Raw genomic sequence first — 26,073 nt, 5'->3', positions numbered from 1 at the left:
AAAAAAAAATTCTATTTCCATCTCCAAACCTCATGAACAAGAGAGATTTTGAAGAGACTGAAAATAGTGACATTTTTAGCTAGAGCTTGAAGATGATAAGCATGAGGAGGTTGAATGAGTTAGAAAAATTTACCTTTTTTATTTTTTATTTTGTAAAATTGTTTGCTTATCATGTGTATCCCCACCCTTCGAGTGAGACAAATTCCATTGTCACACATACCAACCCCTCAAAAAGTCCTATAACTTGTTGAGTCGAGGGTCAACAGAATCCTGGAGGGTGGTCACAAGGAATTCATTGCTTCATAGGGTTTCGGGTTTGAAATACTTGACCTGCCCTTCCTGAAGAGCTTATCAAGGCTCGGCTTGCCACTAGACTAACCCCTTGGGGTTAATTATCAAAAATATAATAATAATAATAATAATAACCTTACAATTTGATGATAATGAATTTTTGAAAAAAAAATTCTATAATATTTTTTGCAAGAGATTAAATGCTGATGTGAACCCAATCTACATATCAATAATATTTAGGTTTTAGTGGTGGGGGCAAGTTAACCCCCATCTCTTTTGCGATGTATGTACCACGTTCGTAGTAACATCCATAATGGACCACTTTGTGGTGTCTCTTTCACTCTTCGTACCCTTATTTTTTTTCTTTCCCCATTTGCATCTTTCACCAATGCTTCTAATGACCATTTTCAGCTGGCTTTGCTTCCCTTACCTTTCCAAAGGTTTAAACTCAGAGACATGGTGTTGTGTCCAATACTCTATTTGAATTCATAACAAATAGAGGGCATTTCCATCATATTTCTTGTACTTCATGAAAGATTGTGGTCAAAAGGTTGGGATGTTGTTAGTTTGAAATTTTGGGGGCGGGGGGATGTCTAATTTTCACTAAAATCTTGGGGATATTGCAAAAGCAGCCCAACTTGAAAAGAGTATTTTTGAGACTTGTGAAAGGTTATGGAGAAAATTTCAAAAAACTAATAGTTTTATTTTTATCTTTTTTTACTTTTTATTTTTATTTTAAATTCCATCCGTAGTAACTAGTAAGCCCTCGATCTTGCCCTTTCCAACGGAAATAAAGCAAGAAAAAGTGACAAAAAGAACGAAAAACATTTCCTTTTACCAAACAAAAGTAAAAGCGATTTGCCATAAATTTTCTTTAGATTCCATGTCTTTGATGATCACATAGACTGTAAATTTAATGATTTGGGTTTTGGAAATTCAAGCTTGAAATGAAATGGGCATGATTTGATTTCAACTTGGCTTGTGTGGAATGCTTCATTTTAACGAATCCAACAAAGGTAGGTTGGTGTGAAGTCGCTATACTCTCTCTTTGTTGTTTTGTTTCTGTTATTTGGAGATTCGGTTGGTTTTGATATGGATTTGGTGGTGTTTTTGGTAGAGATCTCGTGTTGTGTGTTTTTTAGGTTCTAATTAATGTTTCCCTTTCATGCTTTAAAAGAGTTTGTTTGTTAGTTATAGATCAGAGAGAGACTATAATCTGTATTTTAGTTTGTTAGTTGTAGATCAGAGATAGACTGTAATCTGTATTGTTGGATAGCAAGATCATAGCTTTAGAGACTTTATTGCTTAAAGCTTAATTACTTTGTTAGTTAAATTAAGCCCAGATGTTATCTATTTATTCTCTCTAAATGTGTTTAGGGTTTAAGAGGAGCTCATGCAGAGGTTGGCAGTGAAGGGGTCTCTTTCATTTATGTTTTTCTTTATTTTTTAGGCGTTTTTTTTTTGTTATTTTGTGGGGTTGGGTAGAATTCATTTGAAGGTTGTGATTTGTGGGTAAAGGTAAGAATTTTTTTTTTTTTTCCTTCCCATTTTCTTGGTTTTTTGAGTGTTGGAGAGAAACCAATTTGGAGATTGTGGAGATCTGGGACTTGTTTCATCTCTTATGCCCTATGAAGAATCTCTTCCTCTCAGAATCCTGTAAAGAAACCCAACTTCATGCCCTAAATCCACAATCATGGCTTCAAGTAGAGAGAGGAAAGATCTGTAAATTCTCTCCTCACTCCTCTTCTTCCATGTAAGTTGTGTTCTCTTTCTCTCTTTTTCTTTAATTTTTGAAATGGGTTTATTTATTTTCATCAAATTTGAGTCATTTTTAATTTTATGTAGAGAATCTCTCATCAAGGTCCCTGAACCACCCATTCTCCCATTCTTTAAGCCCGTCGATTACGTAGAAGTTCTAGCTCAGATTCACGAAGAACTTGAGTCTTGTCCTCCCCATGAAAGGTCGAACCTTTTCTTGATACAGTTTCAGGTCTTTAAAGGCCTTCAGGAAATCAAATTGATGCGGAGGAGCCTCCGTTCGGCTTGGCTGAAAGCAAGCACAGTTCATGAGAAAATTGTCTTTGGGGCATGGTTGAAGTATGAGAAACAAGGAGAGGAACTCATAACTGATTTGCTCGCCTCTTGTGGGATATGCACACAGGAGTTCGGGCCATTAGATGTTGCTTCTAATCTTCCCACCGATTTGAACTTGAATTCCCCCGAATCTTTCGAGATAATTGGGAATCGTGTTTCAAATACCGTATTCTTCCAAATTGGAGATGAGAAAATAGTCTGTGATAGACGGAAGATTGCAGACCTGTCGGCTCCTTTCCACTCGATGCTTTATGGGTGTTTCACCGAATCACTTCAAGAAGTTATAGATTTGTCTAGAAATGGTATCTCCCCAATGGGTATGAGAGCAATCAGTGATTTCAGCCAAACAGGCAGCTTAAATGATATTCCTCCAGACATTTTGCTTGAAATCTTAATATTCGCCAATAAGTTTTGCTGTGAAAGACTCAAAGATGTTTGTGATAGGAAACTTGCATCTTTGATTTTCTCAAGACAAGATGCAGTAGACTTCATGGAATATGCTCTCGAAGAGAACTCTCCTGTCCTTGCTGCCTCATGTTTGCAAGTGTTCCTCCACGAACTTCCTGATTGTTTGAATGATGATCGAGTGGTTAAAATATTCGGGAACTCTAATAAACAACAGAGATTGATAATGGTTGGGTCAGCCTCATTTTCGCTCTACTGTTTGTTAAGTGAGGTCTCCATGGTTCGTGATCCCCAATCAGATGTTACTACATGTTTTTTGGAACGATTAGTTGAGTCTGCGGAAAATAGTAGGCAGAGACAGCTGGCCTTTCATCTGTTGGGATGCGTAAGGCTTCTGAGGAAAGAATATGATGAAGCGGAACGGCTCTTCGGGGAAGCTTTTTCAGCGGGTCATGTTTATTCTGTCTCTGGCTTGGCTAGATTGGGTTTCATTAAGGGCCAGAAACTTTGGTCTTATGAGAAGCTCAGCTCTGTAATCTCCTCCTATAACCCTCATGGATGGATGTACCAAGAGAGGTCATTGTACTGTGAAGGTGACAAGAAGTTGGAGGATCTCGAGAAATCGACAGAGTTGGATCCCACACTTAATTATCCGTACATGTATCGTGCCTCATCCCTGATGAGGAAACAAAATGTTGAAGCTGCTTTGGCCGAAATAAATCGAATTGTTGGGTTCAAACTAGCATTGGATTGCTTGGAACTCCGGTTTTGTTTCTATCTAGCACTTGAGAAATACCAAGAGGCCTTATGTGATGTTCAAGCAATTCTCACGCTGTCTCCGGAATATAGAATGTTTGAGGGACGAGTGGCTGCAACCCAACTCCGTATGCTTGTACGGGAACATGTTGAGAACTGGACGACCGCTGATTGTTGGCTGCAATTGTATGATCGGTGGTCTAAGGTTGATGATATTGGGTCCCTTTCAGTTATTTACCAAATGCTTGAGTCTGATGCAGCGAAAGGTGTCCTATACTTCAGACAGTCTTTGCTTCTCCTCAGGTATATTTAGTATCTCTTGGACCCATTAGTGTATTCCAGTTGGTGAGTGTTTTTTTTTTCAAGGAAGATAGGAAACCTGACACTTTTGTTTGATCAGGTTGAACTGTCCTGATGCGGCCATGAGAAGCCTGCAGTTGGCACGACAGTATGCTGCGAGTGAACATGAACGTTTGGTTTACGAGGGCTGGATTTTATATGATACAGGCCATTGTGGAGAAGGGCTTCAGAAAGCAGAAGGATCAATCAACCTCAAGAGATCGTTTGAGGCCTTTTTTCTAAAAGCCTACGCTTTGGCTGACTCTAGTCTTGATCCATCAAGCTCTTCAACTGTTGTATCACTTCTTGAAGATGCTTTGAAATGCCCTTCAGACAGACTTCGCAAGGGACAGGTGTGTTTTTTTTTTCTTTTCTTTCACTCCATATTTTCATACTCAATCTTTGAAACTTGCATGCACCAAGTCGCTAAGCTTCACCCCAGAAATGGCTTTTTTAATCAATAAGATCATGCATTCAGCTGAAATGTTGAGAAGTATAAACAGCGATTTGTGTATTTGATAACCATGATGTTTTACTGTTTTTTTATAATTGTTTAGTGCTTGGGAGTGTACCATAATCTCTTTAATAAAGCAACCGGCATCTTTTGATTACTAAATCCCACTATATGATTATTAATGTCTTCCGGAATAGCTTAGACACCAATATTCTTATTTTAGTGAATCATGCTGTCAAAAGACTAAGTCTCTTGTTTTCTTTATGACACTAGTCAGCTATACTTGGGCAATGCGTTGAACACTCAAAAAACAAAAGTGAAATATAGGGATGCAGATGACAAAAGAATTGAAGAAGAGCATAAGAACACGAAGAATTACAAGAACAAGTAAATAACCTCATTTATTTCAAAGATTTGTAGTTGGTTAAACGAATCATGTTTCTCCATTCAATTATGTGCTAAGCCATGTCTTCTGTTACTAAAATTGTGTTCATATCAGCTTTCACTATGTCAATCTGTGTTCTTTTGGCCTTTAATTTCTTTTAGAACCTTCAAATCGTATATTCCTTCTAACTGGGGCTGTAATCAAACTTCGTTGAACACGCCCAAACCATCTCAATCATCTTTCTCTTAGTTTATTGCCTACTGTAGTCAATTCTACATTTTCTCGAATACGTTCATTTCTAATTTTATCTATTTATCAACGTGATGTTTCTTGACCGCCAACATTCAGCTCCATAGAGCATAAAACTGGTCTTATTGCCTTCTTTTAGTGTTTTCCTTCAATTTGATTGGTATGCATCAGTCACATTGCACTCCAGAAGCGCACCTCCACTTTAACCATCTAGCTCTGATTCTATAGGCAACATCTTCCTCAATCTTTTCATCCTGGGGTGTAATATACCCGAGTTGGTCGGTTCGGGATGTTTCTAGACCATCAATTTTTATTGGACATTCTTCTTCATGGATGTCAAATAAGTAAATAAACCTATTGATAAAAGGAGTAAATAAACCTCTATAAGACTACGCATCCAATAAATGTTCGCACGAAAAATGCTTAGATCTGAATACAGGTTGCCTTTCTTGCATCACATCGTGACATTTTAAGCTCATTCATTTTCTCCATTCCAATGGTATCCTAGGTAACAGGGAGGCTCTATCCCAGTCCAACATGAAAGATGCTTACATCCTTGGTTAATGGTTAATGCTAAAATAAGTAATAGTGTTGAGTGAGAAAGTAGAAAAAGCGTAAAAGATTGAAAGAATATTAAATAATTAAAAAATCCAAAGCACCGACCAAAATAAAATTGCAAATGTTTAAAGAAAAAGAAGAAATAAAGAAATGAATTGAAGAGTGGCTTGTTAGAAAGATTTTAAAAAGAGTTTTTGATAAAATTACTTGATTAGGTTAAGTTCCCTTTACAAACAAACAAACAAACAAAAAATTGTAGATAGGTCAGCCCTAATCTCCCCCAGTAGTCAATTACCAAAAAACACCCTCTTCTAGTTGTTGAATGACAAATGTCTCCCTCGTTTCGTTGATGAATCTCCCTTCATCAATTCTACATTTAGAATCACCATTCATAGTGACTAAATTTGGTTGAGAAATGATTTGTTGCAACTAGGAGTCAGATCTTTTTTAGTCAACCAACCAAATGAGATAAGTTTGATTCTTAGTTTTGATGCTATATATTTTTAGTCATGTGGCAGACATGCTCGCGGTTGTTGGGTTTTTGTTTTCTCTCTTGATAATGGAGTTTTGGTAATTGACCGTTTTACCCATCTTTTTCTTTTTTTCCAAACTGGCTCAGAAGCTGTTCATAATGAAGGGCAAAAGTAGATAAACTTTTTAGGGTTTAAGGGTAATTAGTTTGTGAGAGATATGGTTGTAGATTTGGAGCTAGGGTTCAATCTGTGAACAAATTTTAAAAGTTTGATGATTGCCTTTTCTAGTTACATTGTTGAGGGATGCAAAATCATTAGGATGGTCTTTAAATTGGAGAATCAACAGATCAATCATCATATTTGAATGGAACACATTCAAACTATCATTTATCTGGTTCAATGTTGAGGTATCATTTTGGGTTCGTACCGCTGGAGAGATGCAATATAAGGGTATTTCTCTAATTGCAATACTAAGAAGGTATCTGTCACATGGCTAACTGGAGATTTTGAATCCCTTGGTTCTTGGCTCGACTGCATGTTCACTGCCCCAAGCATGTGGGATAGCACGCACGATGGTATTTTTTTATGGTAGGCAGCAGAGGGGCACAATCTTAAATCTTAAATCTTAAATCTTAAATCTTTTCCCATCTTCAACTGTGCTATACTTTAGTTGAAATTTGGCATTGTTAATGAGACCAAGGAACTGAAAAGTGACTACAAATTATGGGGCATCAGTTAACCAATTAATGAGGACTCAAAATGGTTTAACAAAATTGTACAAATAGAAGCCCTAAGTGGTGGTTCAGATGCTAGGCAATAGGACTTAGGCCACTTCAAAATGGTCTTCCAAGGACTTGCTGCTGAAGTTAATATTGGGATCTAACCCCTTTATCAATTATAAGAAAATGAGATTAAATAGGACAAATTTGTGGAGAATGATATTGGAATGAAAGGGGTCCTCTTTGCAGATTTTTTAGGAAGATGAGATTGGGTTTGTAGCATTACATTTTTGTGTACTGTTTTCGCTTGAGTGGCTAAGGTGGTGTTTGTTTCAACTTCAAAACGCAGATTTTAGTGCGTTTGCGTCTAAAATCTACGTTTTGGTTCGTAATTATCGTTTGGTAAAAAAAATCGCTTCAAAAAGCTGCGTTTTTAAACGCACATACGAGAAGCTGTTGAAACACCGATAAAACGGTTTGATTTAAATAACTGTTTTGCCCCTCGTCTCTCTTATCTTGACAGAACTTCACAGATCTCTCTCTGCTTCTCTTCTTCTTTTCTTCTCTTCTCTGTTCGGTCTCTCTCTCTCTCTCTTTCTCACATAGATCTCTTAGAATAATCATGGAGTGTAGTACCAGATCACCCATCCTATGGTAGAGAGAGTCGTTTCGAGTTGAACCAAGCTGAGAATCAAATCAGGTCTTTAAATATTACAAGAATTCCAAATTCCTTCCATGTCTTCTTTTCTTCTTTCTTCAACCCTTCCAGTTGCTTTCCCAGCTTTTATTCTCTCTCTCTCTCTCTCGGTTCAATCGCTTTTCTAAGCAATAATCAGACGAAAAGCTTCGCTGGGTTCTTGCAAAATCACTTCTTTTGATCATTTTTCTTGGTTTGATGGCTTAATTACATCAACCCCTTTGACGGGTCGCAGGTAATTTTGTTACTTAAGCCTTCTTCACCTGTTTTTTTAGGTATTTTTCTTAAATATTTGTGCTTGTTCCTATTCGGTGCTACAGGGTTTTCCAAATTGGTTATTCTTGTTGATATTAGCGGCTCTGTTTGGATTTTTCTTTCTTAAACTTACAATTAGAAGTTTCTGGAGTTCCTTATCTCTTTATGATATATTTGTTTTAAATAGTGCTTTCAGATTATTTGTGATTTCTTGGCTTCAGTGCTTTTTGAGTCATGAGAAAGAGAGGGTCTTTTTGTTTTTGTTGAATAAAGAAAACCCATTTATTCTTTTATTTTTATTTACATGATGGGATTCTGGGCTCTTGATTCATTTAGAGCTTTTATTTTTCCACTAATGTCAATCCTAGTCTTGGAAAGCTACTGTGTAGTTTGTTTTTTATACCATTTTTTTCCCAATATTTCTTGAAGTTGATTTTGAAATTTGTTTCCTTTTAAAAATATGAATTTGATTAGTATATAGATGTGGGCTAAAAGCTTGAGTAATGTAGCATTATTTGGCTAACTATTGTTATGAAGTTGGAATAGATTTGAACCAAACCTACATGCTCATGCAAGAACCTATGTCACACAATTTTTATTTTTATTTTTTGGTTGTCCTAGTTTGAAGAGGAGATGTTACCGAAATTTCTATAGAATTATAAATGTTTTTATAATTTTTTAAAGAATTATAAATTTTTTTAAATTAAAATAATTATTTTTATAATTTATTAATATAAAATTATTTTATTTTTATATATTTAATGTAATTATATATTTATAAGGGTATTCTGATAATTTTTGATGCATTCTAGATGCATTATCAATCTTAAGGGTATTTTGGTCATTTTATCCTAATACATCAGATTTTAGAAACTGTATCAAACAATAATTACCAGATTCTGGTAAACAGCACAACAATTTTACAAAGCTCTATCAAACAAGTTTTTCAATGTTTCAGCTTCTGACAACAGATTCTGACAGCAGATTCAAGCAGCTGAATCAAACGGGGCCTAACTCCGCCGGTCTTGTTTCTTTCAGTATTATTAATGAAATCATTTTATCTATCAAAAAAAAATATTGGAAATCACAATAACAGTAATTGGTATAATCGGATATATAGGATTATATAATAAATTTGGGCATGTTTTTGTTTTACTAAAATTACAGAATTGCACCCTTCACAGGGCATGCTTGTTTGAAATTTACGTGTCGTAGCCAGAAAATGTAGAAGAGCTATGTGCATTTTTGTTGCTTGGTTGGTGTTTCAAGAGGAATTTTCCCTTTTATGTAGTTGATTATGGATCTGATTTGCACTTGACAGGCCCTGAACAATCTTGGCAGCGTGTACGTTGACTGTGGAAAACTAGACTTGGCTGCGGATTGCTACACTAGTGCTCTTAATATCAGGCATACTCGAGCCCACCAAGGCCTTGCTCGGGTCCATTTTCTCAAAAGTGATAGGAGTGCTGCGTACAAGGAAATGACGAAGCTAATTGAAAAGGCCCAAAACAATGCATCTGCATATGAGAAAAGGTCAGAATATTGCGATCATGATCTCACAAAGGCGGATCTTGAGATGGTCACCCAATTAGATCCACTCCGAGTTTATCCGTACAGATATCGAGCTGCAGGTCAGTTTCTTTTCTTTTCTCACTCCCTTCTATGATGGTGTGTCCAAATCACTTCATCCTCTTTTTGGTTGACACAAACTTAACCAAATAGATCACCGAGTAAGCAATAATGATGCGGAGACTTAAGCCCTTATTTCTTGGGTTTCTAACAATGGTTCACAATGATGGTCTTGGTTATTTTCACCACGTAAATCTCGAGGACTGATTTGATGGTGTGGACCCAAGGATGTACTCCTCTGGGGGACACCATCTCAGCTCATCTTAAAATTGTAAGCACATGGAATGTTTACAAGACCTTCATGCAAGTGATTGGAATTGGACCCATTGAACCATCATTCAGTTGGTCCCCCCATCTCGCCAAATATTGTGGAATTGTCTAAACATTATCATCTGATCACTACCCTTATATTCATCTGTTTAAGTTATTTAGCTGAAAATTATCCCAGATAAATCTTGAGAACTTATATTGCCACACCAAAACACAGCACTGTATGGAACTATGTATAACATGCCAACTAAAGATATGGACATGCCAATTAAATGTCCCTCTCTCTCAATAACACCAAACAAAGCCTTATCCCAAAGATTTGGGTGGCTAAATGAATCCTGTCCAAAGCCAAGTCTTATGTTGTTAGTGTGTTTTAAAAAAAAATTAAAACTTGGGGTGGCAATAAAAAGGATGATTCTTGTGTAGACAGCTAACATTGGTTTTGGTGGTGTGGTGGGCAGTGTTGATGGACAGACACAAAGAAAGGGAGGCAATCGCGGAGCTTTCAAGGGCGATCGCGTTCAAAGCCGATCTTCAACTTCTACATTTACGAGCTACATTCCATGAGCACATGGGTGATATCTCAGGTGCACTTCGTGACTGCCGAGCCACACTTTCTGTTGACCCAAACCATCCAGAAATGCTGGAGCTTCACAGCCGTGTAAGTGACACCCAGGAGCCCTGAAACAGATGACCAGGAGCTACTAGTTTACATATAGCATCATCATCCATGTTATTTTCTATTTTTCATTTATTGTTTTTATTTTATTTTATTTTATTGAGATCATCAGAAGTTTTATTTTTCCCGTAGTTTCCATCCCCTTTCCTCTCATGTAATTTTTCATATATGAAAGGAGAGAAAATTGTAGAAAATATATGAAAATCAGTGATTGAAGGTAAAACCGTGAAGGATTCTTGCTTGGTTGGATAAGTGGAAGTGAGGGGCCTTTGTTGATATATATACATGGGGAATCCAAGTTTGTGGGGATGTTAGCATCATCCAATTCTTTCAATTGGCAAAAGATGTCCTTGGCATAGTGTCAACTCCAGTTATTTAATACTCCCCCTCTGACACATGCTCTCTTCTCATAATCATAGGTCATTTGCCTCGAGATGTGCAAAATCATAATTCTTATTCTGGTATATCCTGAGGCAAATGATCAACGGTTCTATGATGATGCACGTGTCAGAAGGGGACGTCATATTATCACGATTCTATTTAATAAGGGCAATAAGATCTTTGTACAAAAATTAATTATTCATTCACTCACAAAAGTTAATTCAATTCTCTCTCTCTAACAAGTCATCTACACCCTCTCTTTATCTCACACAAAGGTTTTGTTATGCTTTCCAAAATGTTTTTTTGGTATTTTGAGCGTTTATATAGGTATCATGTTGGATGATCCACCCATACAAGAATTTTTTGTATCGAGAATATCGTCCTCAAAAAACTGTAACCATTTTCATAATCTTATGCCTCACCTAAATGAATTTTTCTCCAAAATAATTTTATGAGCTATCATTCTAATGATCTCCTAAAGTCCAAACCTGAAAACGTTTTGTCCAGCGTGTGGATTCAATTTTGGGAGTCGTCACATAGTTTAAGGTCTAGGAACCAAAAAGTAACATCGAAATACATATAGGTTGATTTTATGAGTTGTCACTCTAACGATCTCCTTAAGTCTAGACTTGAAAGTGCCTTGTCCTATGTGCGGGATTCTATTTTGAGTCGTTACGTAGTTCTAGGTCTAGGAAATAAAAAGTAATATCGAAATGGATTCGGGTCAGTTTGCAATAAAGATAATAAACAATGGCTCTACTTATGGAATCTGTAAGGAACCGATTCTGCCTAAGGGTGGCAATGGATCATTATGAAAAATTTCCAAATCTCCTATTAATAATCGTGTCAGAAATTTAAATATAAATCCAATACATATATTAAATAGGTAACTTAACCTGACCCATATAACATCTTTAATAAAACTATAATCTTAATTGAAAAAGATAAATTTTATTTCCAACACCAAAAATAAAATATCATTATCAAAAATAAAGTCCCATGATTATAAACCAACATCTACTAACATAAATTAAGTATCCCAAAACTTAACTAAGTTTCACTACTAAAAATATATCACAATCAATTAAAGGGAAAAGAAAAGAACAAAAAAATGTGTCGTACAAAAACTACATATCTTTAATAATTATTTTTTTGGTATATACAGAGAAATGTAATTTTTTTTTTTAACTTTTCAAAAAATTTACGTATCTCTACCTATTCTAAAAAAACAAATAATAAAAGTATATTTCCCTTATTTAGTATGGAAAGTGTTTTTCATTATCGTACGAGTCACACTAGCCTTGGAAGGGTCATTTTGCTTGCATGGATCATCAAATTAGGAATCAAACACTACAAGCGTCTAAATTTCAATGAAAAACTCAAATAATAAAAAATATGAATATAAATAAATCAATAAATAACTTAGTAAGAAAAGTGTTTTTTTTCTTTTCCAAACTAAAAGGTTACTATTAATTATTTGAAAAATATCTTAAAACATCCTATATATTTATAAAATTTGAAAAAAACTGTATTACGAAAAATTTATTTACAAAATTCGAACAAAAAATGGGTAATTAAAAAAAACCCTTAAATAATTGTTGATATTTGAGATACCTCCTATGTTTCATGATTTAAATCAAGACGTTAATGACAAAATAACTAAATGTGTCAATATGGGTTGACATCCCTAATCTAGACCCGACTCATTTAATAATCATGTTAGACGGTTCGACACTATTATGACTCACACCCCCCTAATTTCGTGTCATTTTTGAGTCGTGTTCGTGGGTTGTGTTAAGATTGCCACTCCTATTTCTACCTGACTCAAGGTCGATCTCTACTATAATCCATTGACTAGCCAAAGGTCAACAAAATAAAATCAAAGTCCAAAATTCTAGAATCAAAGATGCATGAGTTCCATCATCATTTTTTTCATGCGCATGCGACTAGTTGAATCCAAGAGTTTTGGGTTTTTCAAATCTAATTTTTTGCCATACCTTTCCCAAATATTGTGAATATATTCCAACGGTTTAGATGTTTCAAAAACCAAATGGTCAAGTGGGAGGACTTTTCTCCAATTCCACTCTATTACCGAATGGACACAAAGGCAACCATTGGACCTGATTTTAGGAGGTTAAAAAATGAGTTTTGGGGGATCATTAAACAAATGAACAAGAATCCGACCATAAAAATTTTAATTAGTTCGTTGGTTATTTAATCTAACCTTTGCGAGTATATAACCAACCTATTAATCAAAATATCGATTTATATGTTCCCTCACGAATTTGAACAAAATATACTTATTATCTTTCGGTCCTACAATCAAGATTCGAGTTAACTTGGTCGTAGGAAATCAAAGAATTGATCTTTGTGGGACCATGAATAATATGAATGAACTAGAAGTGCGTGATCATTCTCAACTAAAGTTCACCTTTAGATTGGTCCACAAAAGTGCTATTCAAAAGATTACCGAGACATCAAATGAAGCACCTTTAACTGTGTGTTTGGTAACACTTTTGAAGTCTGAATGGAGGTGATCCACCTTTAAATTCAAACTTCATAAACTTTATTTCCAGTTGTTTCGTTTCAAATTTCAGACTTCATGATCAAAATTCAGAAGTTTTGAACCAACGATGGGGGATGATGGATGAAACTTCTGAAGTCTGATTTCTAGTTTCCAAACTTCAAACTTAAGACGTGGCAAAAGAGTGATTATTTCAAACCCAACCATCTTAATTATATTCAGCCCCAAGTACCAATATGAATGCAACATTCAAGAAGGATTTCAATCGCTCAGGTCTAATAGCATTCTCTTTTAATCCTCCCTTCTTTTATTCAATAAAATTATACTTATCAAAACATATTTTGATAAGCCATTCTACACTGACTTCCTACAACACTGTGCTGACATGGTGGTATGTATAAATGTTCCTCACTACCTTCCAAGAAATGTAGGAAGTTAATGCCCAGACTGTTTATGCTAACTACACTGAACACATTTGAGCATGAATCATGCCTGTGTCTCTACACCTTTCGACAACAACAAAGCCTTATTCCAAAGATTTGGGGTCAGCTAAACGAATCATGTTCCTCCATCCCGTTCTGTCCAAAATAATGTTGTCAAATACGGTCGCATATGCTACCATCATATATTCAAAAATATGCTATCTGACAAATATGCAATGGCATAGTGTCCAATGGTCATAAATAAATAAAAAAAATTACAGCATATGTGATAGCATATTTTTGTGTGCGATGGCATACTGTCCAATGGTCAGAATTATTTTTTTACAGCACATGCGATGTGCAAAATCGCATATGTGAACAACACGTGTTAGTCGTACATGGTTGCATATGTTATTTAACAACATTGGTCCAAAACCATGTCTTTTGTTATTGCTAGTAGGGACCTTCAGTAGAGCAAGGCCATCATAATCTTATTGGATTATTGTTCTTTGGGTGCGAAGTTTTTAAAGAATTTTATGATTTTCTTTTCGAAGATTTCACTTTCATGTAAGATTATGTGGGTATCGACGAGGTGAAACACAGTTTAGGTTCTTCATCCTTGTTTCCATTGTTTTTTTCTTCTTCTAATGAAATCTTATACTAATAAACTAAATGCTCTAATTCTAATAAGAGTCACAGAAAACACATACAAATTAACATAAAATTCTGAATATGTATTTGCATCTCAATCTTCAAACCTAAAAACCTTTACATTTCCAGTTAAACATACATACATGATACATCAACAACAACAACAACAACACAAATTAACTTATTAAAGTTGAATAATTATCTACATTTGTATACCACAATGGGGAACTTTTTAATGGAGGTGAAGAACTACAACATACCTCCAATCTTCGTCGAAATTGTTTTTCGTTCATCTTTAACATTACTGAGAGAGGAAAGCAAACACCTTTATCCACACATAATTGATGTCTTGGCTTAATTCTGTTCTGCAAACTAAACGAAAAGTATTGTGGAAATTCTTTTAATTCCTTCAAATCTCTCCCCATTTCCACCACAAAATAATCAAATTTCGGCTTGAAATTGTCTTTAATACTGTAACAGAACAACTGAGGAAATCTCCTCACCATTGAAACAGTGTCTCGATATGAGAATCCGATTTTCTCCAAATATTCGATTCTTGGAATGAATTTCTCCTCCACACTGCAAGATAACAAAAAAGTGTATCTATCAACCTCTGAGATCCCCAATCTCTGTAAGAAGTAGAGTGTTGGACGAAGTCGCTTTTCGACATCGGAAACAAGCAATCTCGGCCGTCTATTTATGATTCTCCGTAAATCGGAGCTCTTTACGTTTACTTCTCGTAGAAGAAATGTGAAGACCGGAACAATATCCGAAACCCTAGAGTTGAGAATCTCCGGACACATTCCACAGATCCGAGAGAACTCTGGTGAAGTGAATCCCAAGGAATGCATGAAATCAACGGTGGATTTGATGTCTTCGAGAGATGTGGAGATGATTTGAGGGTAATTATGAAAGGGGGAGAAGAGATCGATTCCGATTGATTCCAAGTAAATTAGTTTCTCTACGAATTTTCCTGATTGGGGGTTTCGAGGTAGAGGAGGTGATTTGGCGGTTTTGGAGGGCTTTTGGGGGAGAGAGATTGAGGTTTTGGAGGAGAGAGAGCGAAAATGGGGGGATTTTGTGGGGGAAATTGAGGAAAGATGAATGTAGTGTGAAGGGGTGTAGCGAATTGGGAGGGTTCGAAAGCCATTGTTGCAGTAGAAATGTATGGTTTCTTCCATGGTTTCTGAGTTCTCTTTCTGGTTTGAGTTATTTTTTCCAAAAACCAAAAAAAAAAAAGTACCGTTTTTTAAACGGATAAGGCTTGGAAGAGTGGAGATATGGGAGTAAGGAAGAAATTGAGAATCTGAACTTCCAGAAAGATTGGGTGATGACAGATGAGGGTATTTTGGTGATTAAAATATTAGGATAGCTTTTATTGGCACACCAAAATTTACTTATAATGCTTGAACAATGATCTAATTTTTAAAGATGTGTTAAAAGTAAAAGTTGGTGTGCCAATAGATTTTCTCAATATTTGAGAGATGTTATATGGATTTTCCCCAAAACATGCACAACTTATGTCAAAATTCCAGTTTAGGTAGAGTGTGTTTTAATTCTCATACATGTTTTCCCAGCGAATTCGTCACTTTTATAATCAATGAATTTGAATTCGTTGATAAATTACCATTGATATCACTAGTATGACATAATTGCTGGTATTTTTATCTATGAATTCATTGATATAAAAAATAACAAAATCATGAGTTCGTAGATTATAGAAGTAATGAATTTACTGTAAAAACATGTCTTGAGAATTAAAATGAACATTGTATCAAACTTTAAAATTTGTCACATTCAACACATGAAATGGAGATTCACCTCGGGGGATTATAATTGTAATTTATTGGCACACCAATTTATTTATTTATTTTGATAATCGGATATCCCTATAGACAACGGATCTGAACAGTATCTGGGCATTGCACAATCCATAGATCACGCCCTTGTCCAAGGAGTAGTCTTGGGGTATGTGCAACACCCGCACATCACACACATCAGGTAAGTAAGGGTGCACCCTTGTAGGTGATCCCGATGAATTAGTGCTCATACTGGGTATCGAACTCACGGCCTACAGGCATTAACTACTTATCAGTTCGAAATTGCCATCAAGGAGACCCCCTCGGGATTTCAAATTTAACTTACAACATTGGAATAATGATCTAATTCTCAATTTTAAAAGGTGTGTTATAAGTAAAAGTTGGTGTGCCAATAGTTTTTCTCAATATTTGAGAGAGACTATAACTGTAATTTTAATGATCCCAAACTAATAATAAAATGACACCTGGTGTATTTTATTTGTTTGCCTGATCAATGATTTTATGATCATTGACTTGAATTATTTTTATTTTATTATTATTATCTATATTACTATCTTTTCCCATTGCCTATGATACTAGCCCTCCAATTTCACAAAAGTTCCCCAACACGCGATTGGATAAGTTAGAAGCCACCCAAAAGGAGGGTTGTAACTTCGGCGGACTAGCCCAAACTCAACCTAATTGATAGAAGAGCCTGGGTGGAGTTATATTCTCAATAATATAGGTCAGTTATGTGGACTCATGTGAATGTATGACTTTGATTGTTAAAATACAAAATCCAATTTTTGGGATTTATTTTAGAGAAATGTGACAAATCATTAAGATACATGTTTTATTCTGAGGATAGATGTTATGTATTTATAATTGTGATTGTATACTTATAATATCCAATCCATTTATATCAAAATATAGGTTATTTTACAATCAGGCTATTTTATTGCAGCCATCCCAGTTTTATTTTTTATTATATTTTCAAACACAAAACTTTTAACTCATAAGTTAAAATGTAATATATATATATATATATATAAAAATAAAAAATAGGGTTGGATTCTCTTGACTTAAGAAATACGGCTCAAATATATATTTAAAAATTATCTTTGAGATATGTATTATTGAGATACACGTAAAATCTAACCTATTAGATTTTGTGTTTATACGATTAAGATTTTGAATCATATTTCTAAAGTCAACAAAATTCATATAAATAATATTATTAGGATAACATACTTAGATTCAACAATCATATATACTATCACTTTTGCTCAAAACATTTATCTTTGAAATTTTGACTTTCAAATGTTTGACCATTCATGAACAATGACAAACATTGAAGGGATGCAAAACGCGTGTCATACGAATTGAATATTACATGTGTTCCATGGATTCATTAAGAATCCCTGGGAATATTCTCACCTCTTAGTCATTGGTTATATATATATATTTTTTAAGAATAGTTAATTTTGTCTTTAATTATTTATATTTAAAAATAATTATTTTTTAAAAATAAAAAATATTTGTGAAAAAAATGGAAGCAATAAGCATAGCATCTAATACCAACACTTTGTGAATTGTTTTTTAATATGATTATGAGTAGGGTTATCATTGAATCGAATTAAATTTGATAACTTTGACTTTGAAATGAGAATTTAGATTTCAATAAGAATCCGATTTCAATCTTATAAGTTATTGAATCAACTATAGAACAATCGTATCCTCATTCTACAGGGGTCCAACATGATAAAATATAGAGTCGTGATAATATGACGCCTCCCTACACTCTCATCACGTAACCATAGATCATTTGCATCGGGATACACAAGAAAAAAGATTTATGGTTATGAATATCTTGAGGAAATTGATTTACGATCCTGTTAGGCATGTCAGTAGATAGTTGAAAATTTGAATTTGTATCCAAAACTTTTGGATTTAGATATTTATTTAATATTCGAATGATTTTTGGAAACGGATTCGGATGTTGATACATTCGATCCGATAATATCTGATCAAATTGAAAAAATAAAATAATAAAATATTTCTCTTTAACATGTTTTATGCATTTCAACTTTTCTTCTCTCCAAACTCAAGAAAATGAGTTTCTCTCTCCATCAATAATGAATAAATAAATAAAATCTTGATTTTTTTACTTTGAAATCAAGGTTTTTTTAATAGAGATTAAAGAGTTAAGAGTTGGGTTTGCTACTTTACTTGATAGGTTGAAGATGAATGATTTTAGAAGAAAAATCAATGGTTTTTTGTGTGTGTATACATGTTGGATATGAGAGATTTTACTACAAGTTGAAAATTTTCTATTAGACAATTTCGTTGATATTCGACATTAGATACTATTGAGCCTCGACGCTATAATATATTCCAGTGATGAGATTCGACATTGTGTAAATTTTATGAATAAAATCGTAAATTTTTGGTAAAATCATTCTTTTATCTATTATTTTTTATTTATACATCTGTGTACAAGAAATATATCAAGATGTCTTAGAAATCTGCATTATTATTTTATAAAATGTTAAAAAAATTACGGATTAAAAAGTGAGAAAAATTAGAATAGGAATAAGATTTTGAATTTCTTTTATTTATTTAAATTTTTTCTGTATTTTTGACTGCGCTACATGCTTTTAATTCGTATCTCGAGAAAATATCCATCGTTCCGTGTGCAAAAAACAGTCAATCCAACATTGTCTTTTTTCTAAGTAAGCGATGACGTCATCAGGAATCCATGTTTTCTCGACTCTTACGGTCTTACCTATCTCCTCTATTTAAAGGCCTCTGGCGTTGCCTCAACGCCTAACGAATAACGATTACAAAGAAATACAGCCATTATTTGGAGACGAAGATGGGGTCCTCATGCCAGGTTAGTCTCTCTCTCTCTCTCTCTCTCCCTATTCTGCGCACAATAGCGAAAATTTGACTCTTATCTCTCTCTTCTGCGCAACATAGCGAACATTTGGCCTTGTTTTTTTTTTTCCCCTGATCGATGCTGTGAACCCGTAACCCTGCTTCAAAAAACCCTAAACCCTAGAATTCAAAAAACCTTAAACCCTAGACCAGATTGAGAATCATCTGAATCTGAATCGAAATAATTTCGATTAGTTCCCCTTTTCTGTTGATATGTGATGACGGGAAATTAACAGTCCCATCATATTTATTCCAGATCTGATTATATCTTCACATCCGTCCTCAAATTTTGCCCGAGAATCCTTCAATTAATTTTAAAACTCGGTTTCACGTCCCGTCTCGTCCATTCCCGATAACGAGTTGTCTCGGGCAAGTCATCTAGTCTCGTTCGGGAATGAGACAATGGTTTTAAACCATTTAAAAAATCTGTAAACCCTCTTCGATTTTGTCCTGATTTAGAGAAGGAAGATGATTTTTTTTTTATATAGCAAACCCCTTTGTTCTCTAGTTCACTTGGTTGAGAAGAGGAAAAATCGATTTGGAGGTGAAAACTGATATATCTTGATCGTCTTGGATGTCTCAGATGTATCGTTTGTCTCACGAGATTCCACAAAACCCAAAAAACATGTCCGTCTGTCCGTCCTGTAGCTGGGCAATACTGAGATGACTTGGGCAATATTTCTCGGACTAGTTTTGAAACCATGAGTGACAACTAGATTGTCCGAGACGTATAGCCTGAGTTGTCTCGGTATCAGTCATGGACGAGATACTAAACTTCATTTTTCATTTTTTTGAAAGATACGTCTCAAACATATCGGAAAACTTGTCTGAGACGACTCGGTATTTGGCATGGATGAGATGAGAAGTGAAATCGAGTTTTAAAACCATGCTTACAAGATTCCAACCTTATTTATTAATAGAGAAGGCAAAATAATCGTAACTGTTGACTCTACATAATATCTCCTATTTTTATTAAAAGATTTGGTGGTGCTCATCATTGATCAATTAACGGATGGAGAAGTTTTGAGAAAAGAGGAAGAATTTGTACATGATTTTGATATACATCATTGATTAGATTAATTAACGATGTATAAGTTTTGGGAAAACAAGTAGAATATCCACATGAATTTTATCAACTTAGGCTCTGCTTGGTACACTAGAAATCATCTACATTTCCAAATGATTTGCAATGGAAGTAGTTTGCGATGAAGGATTTACTGTTCCTTGGTAACCATTGAAAAATCTCTTGCGAATCTTTTTTTTTTTTTTGTGATAGATCTTTGCAGTAAAAATTTTTATTGTGATTTTGTGAATAATTTGCAGTACTTTTTGTGCCACTAATCATTTGCTAAAATTTCTTAAGAATTTAGTTGATCTATGCCAATCATTTGCATTGTGTAACCAAGCACCAGTAAAATTGATTTCAGAAAATTATTTGAAATTGCAAAAGATTTGCAGCATACCAAGCAAGGCCTTACTGACATAATTTAGCAAAAAAAAAATGTACAATTATGTAGTGTATATTGATTTCTTTTATTTCTTACAGGACGGTAGGGAGGAAGTCATACAGGCATGGTACATGGATGATAGCGATGAAGACCAGAGGCTTCCCCATCACCGTGAGCCCAAGGAATTCTTGACTTTGGACCGACTTGCTGGTATGCATCTCCATGTTATTATGTTACCAAACAATGGTATTTGAAGCTCTAAATTAACTCATCAAGAGAAATTATGTAAACATTGCAGAGCTAGGAGTGCTCAGCTGGCGTTTAGATGCGGATAACTATGAAACTGATGAGGAATTGAAGAAGATTCGAGAAGCCCGGGGCTACTCTTATATGGTTTGTTTTACATATTTGATAACCAGATTTCTGTGTTACACCATATGTGATTGAACTACATAACAGAATTAAGTTTTAAAATATAGGACTTCTGTGAGGTGTGCCCAGAGAAGCTGCCAAATTATGAGGAGAAGATAAAAAACTTTTTTGAAGAACATCTTCACACTGATGAGGAAATTCGCTACTGTGTGGCGGGCAGCGGTAAGACTACTAGTTACTGATCTGGTTTTGAGTTGTTAATACTCATGTTCCATCCATTTCTAGTTATTTGATTGGTTTCAATTTTGTGGCAAAGGATATTTTGATGTGCGGGATGAAAATGATGGCTGGATTCGTGTATGGGTGAAGAAAGGAGGAATGATTGTCTTACCTGCGGGGATTTATCACCGTTTTACTCTAGATAGCAGCAACTACATTAAGGTATGTTGTTTGTGATTGATTTTATTAATTTTTACAATAAACTATGTACATGGAACTATTGTGTATGACTGAGGATAAAATAGTAATCCATGTTTTATCAAATAAATGGTAAAGCACAAATGGGGGAGAAATTCACATTGTGATTGGTGGTTTCTTGGTAGACTGCTGGGTTACCCACCTGTCCTCTTATAGTCTTATTCTTACACAATGAGAACAAATTTGTCTTAAATCCTTTTTGGGTATTTTGGTTGTCTTTTAGAAGTGGCTATGAAATTCGTAAAGGATAATGGTGGGCCGTTGATTGCAATTCAGCAGAGTACTGTATGAGAAAATATGGGTATAATAAAGGGATTGACACTGAAAGCAACAGCTGGATTCGATCAAAGGAACAGGACACCTTAGGGCTACTTCAACCAGTCGGTGTTCTTCATGTATATATGAGCAAGCAATTTTATTGATAAAGTGGTCGAGATGACAAATTGAGAACTATAAAAAAACAGAAACAACAACTACGACACAGCAATTCTACAAACCTGCTCCCATCTCTACCCACGAAATTGTTAAGAATGATGCCCCTGAACTCATTGTACACCTTACACCAAAAGAACAAGCTACAAAGGATCGAAAAGACACTGTGTCCGTGTCTGCATTTGCTTCTTTCCCTTTTAAAAGCACCGCCCATTACTTTCCTTCCAAATACCCCAACAAATCGCAAACAGTGTTTTCCTCATAGAGAGAGCTTTTCCTCCTCCAGCACTAACTTTGTTAATAAGTCTTTGTAGCTCTAGATTCCTACAACTACATTCTCTTCACACCTTGACCGAGCTCTTCTTACTATTTGCTTCCATGGACTTGAACCATAAACATATTTTTCTTTTCTAGGCAAACGTGATTGGTAGGTTTTGAACCCCAGTTATGGTATCAAGGCTTACAGATTTTAACCCACTTAGTAAGTGGCACCTCCAGACTTGGACCATATTGGGGAGTATTATGTCTTCAACCTCCATTCATTTCTTCTTTGTACCGTATCAAAAAGAAGATATATATATATATATATATAGGGGGGGGCGGTTCAAGGGACATATGTAAAAAACAATGGTTTTTCAAAATATGGGTTAGAGGTTTTGTATTGAGCTGATTTTTTGCGAGGATGGTCACTCTGATGAGAAGATCATCCTCACAAAAAATCAGCTCAATCTGAAACTTCTAAATCCATCAAAAGTGATTTACAAATTATTGACAAAAAATCGACGGTCCACATTCTAAATCACTTTTAATGGGGTTAGACGTTTCAGATTGGACTGATTTTTTTTCCGGATGATCTTCCCATCATAGAGATCATCCTCCCAAAAAATCAGCTCAATCCGAAACTTCTAACCCATATTTTGAAAATTTATTAATGTTACATTGGTTTTTACATATGTTTTTTTATATGTCCCTTGATCCTGACCCTATATATATATATATATATATATATATGGGAAATGTTCAGCACCCTAAGTTTTACCACACACTTTAACAAACGTTTTTTGTCCTACATGGGTTAGAAGTTTTGGAATGGGCTGATTTTTGGTGAGGATGATCTCTATGATTAGAAGATCATCCTCCCCAAAAATCAGCCCATTCTGAAATGTTTAGCCCCATGTTTACACGTTGAAAAATCGTGGACCGTCCATTTTTTGTAAACCATTTTTGATGAGGTTAGAAGTTTTGGAATAAGCTGATTTTTGGTGAGGATGATCTCCTCACCATAGAGATCATCTTCACCAAAAATCAACCCATTCCAAAACTTCTAACCCATGTAAGACAAAACACGTTTGTTAAAATGTGTGGTAAAGCTTAGGGTGCTGAACGGGACCCTATATATATATATATATTATATATATATATATATATATATAGGGTCAGGTTCAAGGGCCATGTGAGAAAACATGTAAGAAAACTTTCGTTTTTCAAAATAAGGGTTAGAGGTTTTGGATTGAGCTGATTTTTTGCAAGGATGGTCACTATGATGAGAAGATCATCCTCACAAAAAATCAGCTCAATCAGAAACCTCTAAATCCATCAAAAGTGATTTACAAATTAGTGATAAAAATTGAAAAAAAATCGACGGTCCACATTCTAAATCACTTTTAATGGGGTTAGAAGTTTCAGATTGGGCTGATTTTTTTTTTTGGATGATCTTCCCATCATAGAGATCATCCTCACAAAAAATCAGCTCAATCTAAAATTTATAACCCATATTTTAAATTTTTATTTACCGCCGAAAGTTTTCTTACATGTTTTCTCACATGGCCCTTGAACCTGACCCATATATATATATATATATATATATATATATGGGAGCAGTTCGGCAGCCCTAAAGTTTGCCAAGTTTGGTGCCAAACATTTTTTGTAAATCACTTTTGATGGGGTTAGAAGTTTTGGAATAGGCTGATTTTTTGTGAGGATGATCTCTACGGTGAAGAGATCATCCTCACAAAAAATCAGCTCATTTTGAAACTTCTAACCCTAGTTTACAAGTTGAAGAATCGTGGACCGTCCAATTTTTGTAAATCACTTTTGATGAGGTTAGAAGTTTTGGAATAGGCTGATTTTTGGTGAGGATGATCTCCTCATCATAGAGATCATCCTCACAAAAAATCAGCTCATTCCAAAGCTTCTAACCCATATTTTGAAAAATGTTTGGCACCAAACTTGGCAAACTTTAGGGCTGCTGAACCGTCCCCTATATATATATATATTTCCTTTCCATCTTAATATCTGTTCTTGCATGTTTGTGTCCGTGTGCACTCGCCTTAAGGAAGTGTTGTATGGTGTGCAGGCAATGCGACTGTTTGTGGGTGATCCAGTGTGGACTCCGTTCAATCGTCCTCATGATGATCTTCCTGCCAGGTAATGGTCCTCCGGCCCTCAGTCTTTGCAATCTCTTTCATAGAGGGTTCTACTTCCCATTTGTGACGATTCTGGATTATAGGTGTTTGCTTCTTTTACTCATAGAAGTTTACTTTTTCAGGAAGGAGTATCTTGATACTTTCGTGAAGAAAGAAGTCGCCAACCATCCTGTTAATGCTGCAGCATGAAAGCTGTTTTCATAAGCTAACGTGGCTTGAATAATATGTACTCTTATACAAAAACTAGTTTATACTGAGTTTGTATGGCTTGGTGTCTGCTGTTGTAGAGGCTCTATTGCTATTGATAGTGACTGATAAAAACATGTCCAAATAAAATGTCATCAACTGCTGTGTGTTTTATGTTTTTTTTTTTAGAACTTTCTTTGGAGCTAAACGTTTGATGACTAGCACTGCTTGTCATTGTTGTGTATGTGATCTGGCTGGTTTATGATGTTCTGGTGCTAAAAAATGTGAGATTTTTTAGGAACCAATTGTTCTTTCTAATACACCGAAAAATGAAATAAAATATGGATTTTGGGTGTCATTGACCTTTCTTCTTTTTAATGATCACACCCTATTTTCTTTTTTTTTCTGTTAGATTACTATTGTGTGAGAAGCTTTTTCGAATACTAAAGGATCTGGTTATTTAAATGAAAGATTGAAAAAGAAATGGAGTGCTGGTTAATGGTTTGTATTGGATTACCACCCTCCCCACTCTCTCATTTGTTTCAAAATCGTTTTTTTTTTTTTTCTTTCCAATCATTAGTTTCTGTCATATATTGAAGTTGGTGGTGTGGCGATATATAAGCCATTGTTTTGGAATGTGTTCAGTTGAGACTGTCTTGATTGTTCTTCTTCTGAACAAGGCTATGCTTCGGGATGGGATTTTAAATTTAGTATATGTTTTTGAAATCAAATTGAGGTGCTGTGATGATTGGTGACTCCACAACTTGAATTTCAGGACTCAACTCATCAAGAGTCAAGGCCTGAAGGTGCAAAATGTATTGGTTAGTAGGGGTGCACATGATTCGATTTGGGGGCAAAAATGGAATTGAATCTAACTTGATCGGTTCTACAAATTTGAAATCAGAATCGAAGCGACTACCCTTTAGAATCGAATCGAACTAACACAAATCAACTTTAGTTCGGTCCAAATCTCGGGTCTCTTAACTATAGATATCAAGACACCAATTATCAAATCTTATGGTTAAAAAATTCACGACTGTCAATGATTTCAGTTAAAGGCACAATAAAGAGAATGACATTGGTAATATAATATTAATATCTCTATGATCTCAATTATCAACTAGAATGAGTGATTTTTTCAAAATTGAAATTCAACAGATGGTTAGGGCCATGCCATTTGGATTTTGAATCACTTAACTTGGTGACTAAATTTGTTAGAATACAAAAAACAAATAGTGAGAGTTCTTTTTTGTTATATTTCATTTTATTTGTTGAAGAAATGTATATATATTGGGAGCGGTTCGGCAGCCCTAAAGTTTGCCTAGTTTGGTGTCAAACATTTTTTGTAAATCACTTTTGATGGGGTTAGAAGTTTTGGAATAAGCTGATTTTTTGTGAGGATGATCTCTACGGTGAAGAGATCATCCTCACAAAAAATCAGCTCATTTTGAAACTTCTAACCCTAGTTTACAAGTTGAAGAATCGTGGACCGTCCAATTTTTGTAAATCACTTTTGATGGGGTTAGAAGTTTTGGAATAGGCTGATTTTTGGTGAGGATGATCTCCTCATCATAGAGATCATCCTCACAAAAAATCAGCTCATTCCAAAGCTTCTAACTCATATTTTGAAAAATGTTTGGCACCAAACTTGGCAAACTTTAGGGCTGTTGAACCGTCCCCATATATATATATAATAAATTTGGTTCAGTTCTCAATTCAAAAGTTCTAGGATTTCTTGAATCGATAACTGATCCAAATCAATCAA

The 26,073-nt window shown here is 35.0% G+C and overlaps 3 protein-coding genes across 4 annotated transcripts; 2 read left to right on the top strand and 1 right to left on the bottom strand.

Moving 5' to 3' along the window:
- Positions 1-920: 920 nt before the first annotated feature.
- EOL1 (ETO1-like 1) lies at positions 921-10,535 on the top strand. 2 transcript variants are annotated; one of them, XM_086443841.1, is made up of 6 exons: positions 921-1,307; positions 1,669-2,044; positions 2,137-3,849; positions 3,947-4,238; positions 8,997-9,306; positions 10,036-10,535. In XM_086443841.1, the coding sequence occupies exons 2-6, from the start codon at positions 1,920-1,922 to the stop codon at positions 10,257-10,259; spliced, it is 2,664 nt and encodes an 887-aa protein (XP_086299967.1). In that variant the 5' UTR covers positions 921-1,307; positions 1,669-1,919; the 3' UTR covers positions 10,260-10,535. The 2 variants fall into 2 exon arrangements, with proteins under 2 accessions (XP_086299967.1, XP_086299966.1); XM_086443840.1 differs by having other exon boundaries at positions 921-2,044.
- Positions 10,536-14,293: 3,758 nt separating this feature from the next.
- Positions 14,294-15,544, bottom strand: EMB3114 (Mitochondrial transcription termination factor family protein). The gene has a single exon (XM_086443839.1). The coding sequence runs from the start codon at positions 15,410-15,412 to the stop codon at positions 14,408-14,410; it is 1,005 nt and encodes a 334-aa protein (XP_086299965.1). The 5' UTR covers positions 15,413-15,544; the 3' UTR covers positions 14,294-14,407.
- Positions 15,545-18,772: 3,228 nt separating this feature from the next.
- On the top strand, positions 18,773-24,666 carry LOC147402238 (acireductone dioxygenase 2). The gene is made up of 7 exons (XM_086443838.1): positions 18,773-18,923; positions 20,514-20,625; positions 20,714-20,808; positions 20,895-21,009; positions 21,104-21,228; positions 24,053-24,123; positions 24,245-24,666. Exons 1-7 carry the CDS (start codon positions 18,906-18,908, stop codon positions 24,309-24,311), a joined length of 603 nt encoding a protein of 200 aa, XP_086299964.1. The 5' UTR covers positions 18,773-18,905; the 3' UTR covers positions 24,312-24,666.
- The last annotated feature ends 1,407 nt before the right edge of the window (positions 24,667-26,073 follow it).

Source organism: Akebia trifoliata, chromosome 5, assembly GCF_017979445.1.
Source record: "Akebia trifoliata isolate Shusen 1 chromosome 5, ASM1797944v1, whole genome shotgun sequence".
NCBI classification, from domain to species: Eukaryota; Viridiplantae; Streptophyta; class Magnoliopsida; order Ranunculales; family Lardizabalaceae; genus Akebia; species Akebia trifoliata.
Note: the sequence above shows the minus strand (reverse complement) of the source record. Positions and strands in the feature narration are given on the sequence as shown.

What these genes read in the sequence shown, in the direction of transcription:
- LOC147402238 (XM_086443838.1), top strand. An exon ending in CTACTGTGTGGCGGGCAGCG is followed by an intron (nt 21,010 to 21,103) that starts GTAAGACTACTA and finishes TTTGTGGCAAAG; the next exon opens with GATATTTTGATGTGCGGGAT. An exon ending in CATGATGATCTTCCTGCCAG is followed by an intron (nt 24,124 to 24,244) that starts GTAATGGTCCTC and finishes TTACTTTTTCAG; the next exon opens with GAAGGAGTATCTTGATACTT.
- EMB3114 (XM_086443839.1), bottom strand. Translation starts at nt 15,412, where the DNA reads ATGGAAGAAACCATACATTTCTACTGCAACAATGGCTTTCGAACCCTC.
- EOL1 (XM_086443841.1), top strand. Translation starts at nt 1,920, where the DNA reads ATGAAGAATCTCTTCCTCTCAGAATCCTGTAAAGAAACCCAACTTCAT. An exon ending in CCTCACTCCTCTTCTTCCAT is followed by an intron (nt 2,045 to 2,136) that starts GTAAGTTGTGTT and finishes AATTTTATGTAG; the next exon opens with AGAATCTCTCATCAAGGTCC. An exon ending in CAGTCTTTGCTTCTCCTCAG is followed by an intron (nt 3,850 to 3,946) that starts GTATATTTAGTA and finishes TTGTTTGATCAG; the next exon opens with GTTGAACTGTCCTGATGCGG.